This window comes from Pseudoliparis swirei, chromosome 1, assembly GCF_029220125.1.
Source record: "Pseudoliparis swirei isolate HS2019 ecotype Mariana Trench chromosome 1, NWPU_hadal_v1, whole genome shotgun sequence".
Lineage (NCBI taxonomy): Eukaryota > Metazoa > Chordata > Actinopteri > Perciformes > Liparidae > Pseudoliparis > Pseudoliparis swirei.
The window spans coordinates 12,418,525-12,425,919 of NC_079388.1; the positions used below are offsets into that span (position 1 = coordinate 12,418,525).

At 40.4% G+C, this 7,395-nt stretch overlaps 1 protein-coding gene across 1 annotated transcript; it reads left to right on the plus strand.

Annotated features, from left to right (window-relative positions):
* Positions 1-239: 239 nt before the first annotated feature.
* On the plus strand, positions 240-4,689 carry dazl (deleted in azoospermia-like). The gene is made up of 8 exons (XM_056421184.1): positions 240-302; positions 1,882-2,004; positions 2,490-2,581; positions 2,873-2,924; positions 3,011-3,077; positions 3,191-3,330; positions 3,915-3,995; positions 4,645-4,689. Exons 1-8 carry the CDS (start codon positions 240-242, stop codon positions 4,687-4,689), a joined length of 663 nt encoding a protein of 220 aa, XP_056277159.1.
* The last annotated feature ends 2,706 nt before the right edge of the window (positions 4,690-7,395 follow it).

A 7,395-nucleotide genomic window follows, 5' to 3' on the forward strand; every position in this document is an offset into this window, starting at 1 on the left:
ATTCATTTCGCAGCGTCAGCTCACACGTGTTATGTGTCCGCCTGCAGCGAAAGATGCCCAGCAGAGTTTGAACGTAGGTTAAACCGGCACAATGTAGACATTACGTAGTTAACTCTTTAAAGTCACAGCAGGATTCAGTGTGTCCCGTCAACTGACGCTGGTGGAAAAACCTCACATCCCTGTTGATCTCATCCTGAACCGTCTCCGTGGCAACCCAACCACCTCGTTCCTGTCGAAAAATGGTCACAACCAACACCATCAGAGAGGGCGGCGAGACAACAAAGAACATGACTCCGGGTTGGGTTAATGGACCGACCCGACACTTTACCTGGAAGGATCACTGTCCTGCAGTCGCCCTCTGCGGGTTGCCACTCTACTCTATTTACTTTGGATTCTGTAACTGAGTTTATGTAGATAAAGGTGTGTTAGCATTTCCGTGTATATGTGTACACGTCATATATATGTTTAGATATAATCATCCTTGAGATGTGTTAGAGGGGGGGGGGGGGGGGTACATTTCCATCATCTATCACGTCGTAAACCATTGTGTAGCCGGCCATACAATATGAAATTAGACAACCTTTTAGATTTTAAATATCCCTCGTTTGTGTCAATTTTATTGATATGGAATTTAGAAGACCACATTCTGCAAAATGTACACACATAATCAAGAAGAGGCACTCCAGTAATTGTAAATACTTGGCAGTTTGATTTAGTCGATTTAATATGACGGAACCAGCTGTACACAATTATGTTAACCCATAACAACGTTATCAGTAGGAAGACTAGTTTGAAGTATTGTTTAAAGCCCATGTTATAGTTTGCATGATGTTGCATTTATGTTTATGCACTGCATGGTAAAAGGAAGCATGTGCAACAAGATCAAGGAGAGTAAAACATTTAAATCAAATATGTTCTGATACATTTTCATGAGATTGTGGGAAATCAATAAGGACCGAGTTAAGAGTTAAATAGTTACAATCGAACTGGATATAAATCATACATCTAACATGTGATAGGAAGTTAGATTAGTCATGTGCACGAGGCGTGGTTTCGGCCATTGTGAGGTGGTTGCTGTCGGGCAGAAGAAGCGCCGCTTTAGAGTGTACCTGCTGAACCTATTATTATTATTTTAAATTATTTTAGATATGGTAAGTTTCAATGACACTGCGCTGCAACACACTGTTACAAGTACATCCGGACAACCGCGTTATGTACTTGAAGCCATTTGTTGACTTTATTCAACGTGCTAACTAACCTACTGATAAGTATGTTACTGAGCTCGCCTTGGCGCTAGCTCGCTAATTAGCAACCTTAGCATTGGGCACCGAAAAAGGCGCACTAGCTACTGGTAGCTAACATTAGTTAGTTTCGCTATATTTAAAATCAGCAAGCAATAACGATCTCACCAACTTTTGCCAATGCTATTTCCTTAACTGTGTTGATGCTCTGGACCTACCGAGGTTTACGTGTTGAGGTACATTTAGCATTAAGTTAACGAAGCTAACGTTAACACTTAGCATCATGTACCTCCACGACCATGTGTCTGACGCATTTGCTGGTGTTCGCCATGTGCTCCACATGAAGTTGTGCTACTAACTCGATGTGTGCTCCCATGAAGTTGTGCAACCAACGCTAAACATGCGCATACGGTGGGGAGCAAGGTTTTTATTCAGAATAAATTTTACATATCATAAATCTCCTAAACATCGGGATTTTTCCGTGTCACGATTCATTTAGGCCATAGAACAGTCCCTCATTTTGTATGTATAATTTGTACTTAACCATGGATATTCATTGACTTGTAATGCCTAAACAACAGTGTGGACGTGTTGTGGCGTTTTCCTACCATGCAACTCAATAATTCAAACGTTTTGTTAGGATGTCCAAAAGCCCAGGAGCAGCAGCCAGACGTCACCTTCCCTGAAGTTGTCTAATGGCTACGTTCTTCCTGAGGGCAAACTGACGCCCAACGCCCTCTTTGTTGGTGGGATTGACATGAAGGTAAGATCAGATGTTTTTAGGTCATATAAACTATTTGTAAAAACGGAACAACTGACTCTTCCGTTCCAAATCTGGGACCTTAAGCTCTCATGCCAGCTTGTTTTTTTGTTTTTTCTGAAGATTTTTTTATTTTCAGTTGAAACTATACAATTTTAAAATGTTCAACTAGTAGGCAGAAAAATAATTGGAAAAGCATCAATGTGTTATCAGAATCTGGGTTTTCCCACTTTTGGGTAACACTGTTGTCAAGTATTTCTCTCAGTAGAAAAGGCCTCACTCCCTGTTTGCTGGCCACACATTTACGGAAATAATAATGCATTTATTTAAAAGTTTTGTCTTACTGTAAATTGGAATTTCAATGCCCTAGCACCTGTGAATGTTTCCGAATAAAAACCCTACTCCCCACCGTGTTGATTTAAACGCAGAGGGTAAAGTAGCGCAACTAAAATCCTGATTATAACTTTAACATGAATTTTGATCTCCAGGTGGATGAAAATGAAATGCGGGACTTCTTTGCAAGATATGGCGCTGTTAAGGAAGTAAAAATTATCACATACCGTGGAGGGATCTGCAAAGGGTGAGAAAATAAACAACTATGTATTTGTGTATTATAACAACAGTCATGTGACTTCCAGTGAGTTATTCATGAAGCCTGATTATAAAAATTGCTGTATGTAATCTGTACTTGTCACTTAACTTGTGTGGGTGTGAACTGGGGTGGTTGTTTATTTGCATATCAGTGTTTATGAATATTCATGAGCTTACTTTATAACTTTTGTGAGCTCAAATTGATTACATATTTTTCTCTGGGTGTTGGTATCCAGTCGGTGTGTTTCTTTTTAGTCTGCATTTTTTTATGTCTTCCTAGGTATGGGTTTGTGTACTTCAATGAAGATGTCAACATTCAGTCAATCGTTGAGGTGAGTGGATGTCAGTCTGTCAGACTGCTGTTCTATTGCTTTTTATTTCCAACCGAGTAATATTTATTTTATATTTTTTACTATAGCAACAGATCAGTTTTAAGGGTCGGAAACTCAAGCTGGGCCCTGCCATCATGAAAGAAAGAAGCTCCCGTATGTATTCTGATTCACTAAAGAAGAAACTCATTGAATGTTGGTTGTTGGCGAAAATCTAAGATCTCCCCACTTTAAAAAAAAAGATTTTTTCCATGTTTGTCTTCATCCAGGGTCCATGCCGTCCCGTCTGATTGGCCCGGCTCCCTGGATGAGCCCCACTCAGTACTTCTACTGCGGCTGCTGCGCACCCATGGGAGTGGGTATGGCTCAGCCTTCGCCCATCCTCAATGGAGGAAACCCCTACAATCAGGTAACACACACACATACCAGCTATCAAGAATTTCCTTTCAGCAGGCGGAAATATTTGGTCAAAATAAACAAAGTTATCGAGCCAAGTAAATCCATGTTTGTTTCATTTGTAATGCTGACACAGACACACACACACACACACACACACACACACACACACACACACACACACACACACACACAGAGAGACACTTCTCTCTATTCTCAAAAATGAATTAAATTTCATTTTCTCTGAGGGGATGTTGGCTCATTATCACAGCCAAGAATAGAGCTGCATGGTGGAGAACAATCTTATCAATTTACTTTCAATTTACCAGAAAATATATCACCATAAAGTTGTCTATGGCATGATTAATGTAATTGCTAATAATATCCAGGTTGGGAAATTAATTGGACAATAGAGACATTAGCAGTTACAGTGCAATTCTTGCAAGGTCACTTGGATCAGATACGGTACCTTATTATTGCAGGCTTTTAGTCAGTTTCATGATATTAAATGTATGTTTTAACATCTTCAGCACTGTTTGCTATATAAACTTGTTTCTCTGTACTGAGGTTTATTGTTTTCCATCGGTCTCTTTACAGCCATACTCTTACTCCAACTTTGGAGGGGTCATGATCCCACAGATGCCAATGAACTACGCTCAGAATGCCTACGCCTACCAGGTACGCACACACTTATACTAAATCGTTAACGGCATCCCATGCATGGTCTCCGAGGCATTGCATATTTTCTTGAGCATGTGAGATGAGAGGTTCAGCCTGGCTTGGATTCACCTGTCTCTGCATGCCCCTCACTCCACACCCGCAATCTCCTATAGAAGCAAATCTGGCTTTGTCTGTTGCCATCTGGTTAACCGTAGACCCAAATTCCCCACACATAGGACACTCGCCCTCACTGGATGGCAGACCAGAGGACACGGTCTGTCAATCTGCTAAATTTAGTGGGAATAGAAGTCGATCTCAGTATTTATGTTTCAAAACAACGTAAATCACTTCTCATTTGAGAACCTTGTGAGGCCAGTGGGATGAAAATGTTGATGGAGCCTTTCAAAATCCATGTGATTAAGTAGAATATTTTATTTGTCAGTGTTGTTGGAGGCACGAAATTGTCCTCAAATTGCAATTTTGCAATGGTTAAGCAAACCACTAGGTGGTGTTGTGTGACCACTGTTCACATCCTGAAGAACGAACTGTGCACTGACATGAGTTCTTATAAGGATGCACCTTTTTAGACAGCCTGTGATATGGCAGCTGTTTGTGTCTTTGAAACATCGGCTTGTTTGCAATAACAAATGTTAATGTCTTTTTCCAGACCTTTGTTGACTGCGGAGTGCAGACTATGATGACTGTGCTGTAGTCACTGAGCCTCCTGCCAAGTAAGAATTACTTCCAACAAATTGCCCTCATACCAGCATATTTAACTTGAATAAGTTTATATGTGGGAAAACCTGCTCAAAATAGTGGATGGAACCCGTTCCCATTGCCAATAAACAGTTGTGCTTTTCTGTTTATTTTCTGGTGTTGCTTTTCTAAATCGAGAAACAGGAAAATGGGGTTAGTTAACAAAGTGGACATTTTATGGTGGTTATTTATTTATAGTAGTTACTTATTTGGAACGGTGTTGGGGTGTTTTTATCACTGCTGATCAGTGCTGGAGCCATTAAATAAATACTTGTGACGGCCAAACCTTTCCCATTATAGACAAAAAAAATATGTTGGTGGCCTTTAGTGACTTTGTCCATAGGGAAGGAGGCTGAGGTAACAATGTGCCACGTTGGGACCAAACATCTGCAAACTTTCACACCCTTCGAAGGTTATGGATATGTGCAAATACTTCACGCAATGTGTGTGGTTTGAAGAGAAACCTGCATTCTGTCTGAGCTCTGTTGCACACATCCCTGTTTAGCTGCTTCATAACGCAATTGTTTTTATCTGGCAAACACAGCTTTTAAAAGACTATTTCTGATATGCTGTGTAATTGAATGACGGAACTGTTCTTAACTTGTGATGGTTTTCTGTCCTCTGCCCCTTTTCAGATGCACGCCACAGTGAGTCAAAATACAGAAAGGATGATACCTGGAAGCAACCCAACGCCCCTCACTGTTTCCTGAATGCCCTCTCCTCAACTGTTGAGACTCATTTTAACACCAGACTGCAGGAGCTTTTCACTTTACCTGTACTCGTTTGATCACCATCACTTTGACCACGACTGGTATTGACCACTCTTGTGTGGTCAAACTGCTTTTAACCCTCATGGATCACAGTGACATTCGCACAGGAACAGCAGAGCACCCTCGCCATACCAGCAGTTTTTGTGTATTTTCTTCTGTTATTTATCCAAAAGAAAACACGAAAAAGACTTGAGCTCACCCTTTGTGCCCATGTATGTGTTATTTTATTTTTGGTATTTGTTTATTTGGTTGGGAGGGGCTTTTTTAGCTACAGCAAGGGCTCTGTACATCGAAGGTACATTTATAAATATATTGTAACAATGTCTTGAGAGCAATCTTTTTCTTTCAGCAGTTGGAGTAGAATGCTACTTTAATTCCAGTTCAGGTTTGATTCAGAAATGTCTTTAACTTGAATACTACAGTATACGGGCACTTTGTCATTCCATTAATTTCAAACACTCATTTATTTTGTGCTCTATTTAATTGGTTGTCGATTGAGGCAGTAAATGAACCGCAATTTTATCCCATTATTGCGACTCACCAGTGACTGATGGCTTGTCTTGTTCAAACGACAGACTTTCCAAGTGAGTTCCACAAAGTATGATGCAGCTCACTGATCATCTGTATGTGTGGTGTTTCTAAACCGTCCCATCCGTCCGTGTGTCTCAAACGGTTCACACTAAAGTACAATCACGGCTTAACTACTTTTTTCCCCATTACCTGTCAATCAACTTATATTTGGAAGAGAATACAGTGGGAGACGGCTTTAATCCACTTTGAAAATTAAGGACATGATTTCAAATATAGTGCTCTCTGCTTCTTTGGGGAAATTGTTCACTGTACATGGTTCACTTTATACTGGTTGTGTCTCTTTTGGGGTTTTAATCTAGTCGCAGGTGATTTTGCACAACGTCTTTTACTGTCATTGTCAGAGTAAACAATGATGCTTTTATATATATATATTTATATATTATTTTTAGGAAGTGCACTTCATTTGTTTTCTGTGAAGTGTATACACTAAACCAGTATCTTTGTATTGTTGGACATGCACATTTGGTGTACGTCACATTTTTGTTTCTCTTGACCCAGTTCCACATAGTTTTGCCGTGGTCTTGACCTCTAGGGTCTCATAATCAGACGTCTGATTGTATCGATAGAATTGTTTGGTTTAAAGAGCCCGAGCACTGCATTGTTCTGTTTGTGGTTTTTTTGCAGGGTTTGGATGTTTTTGTTTGAAAAATAAATAAAGTTTAAATATGTTATTAACAAAGCTTGTGAAGCTCTCGGGTTTCTTTCCATCCTTTTGAGGAGTGAGTCTGTATTTTTAGGGATATTAATTTGGATGGAGTTGGAGCGTGGAGCTATGGTGTGCCCTCCTCCACCACCCCAGCCTCCATAAGCCTGCTGGTGTGCAGTCAGGGTTGTCTTCCCTGGCAACAAGCCCATCATCTGGTCACAGAGCGTTTTGTTTTTGTCACAGTCTGGTGGTGTGACGCAGCTCCCCAGGGTGTCGTGACCACCCAGCTAAACCCCAGTCAGACGGTTCTGAATTATGGATAGATCTGGATAGCAATTTATGAAATATAAATTCACTAAAGGAGACCTTTTGAAAAACACAAACTCCTCCACCAATAACCTTGATGGGAGACTACATGTAAAACTGAACCATGAACTTACCACTTTGACTCGGCAAAAATAAACATTTGAAAACACTGGCAGTATCTTATCTCTACGGTTCTTTGTGCATTTTCTTCTCTACTTTGCCAAGTAATTTACCATTAGAGGTCGTTTAATAATTGTAATGCCGGCGATCAGTACCATAATGTTTCAGAGTTTAGAACCTGGAGAGCAGCGGGTGAGAAACAACTGGGAGAAGAGAGCATGAGTGTAAA

Excerpts from the sequence above, each read along its gene's own strand:
- dazl (XM_056421184.1), top strand. The coding sequence starts at position 240 with ATGGTCACAACCAACACCATCAGAGAGGGCGGCGAGACAACAAAGAAC. Across the intron at positions 2,005-2,489 it reads TTGGTGGGATTGACATGAAG|GTGGATGAAAATGAAATGCG; the intron begins GTAAGATCAGAT and ends TTTGATCTCCAG. Across the intron at positions 3,078-3,190 it reads CATGAAAGAAAGAAGCTCCC|GGTCCATGCCGTCCCGTCTG; the intron begins GTATGTATTCTG and ends GTCTTCATCCAG.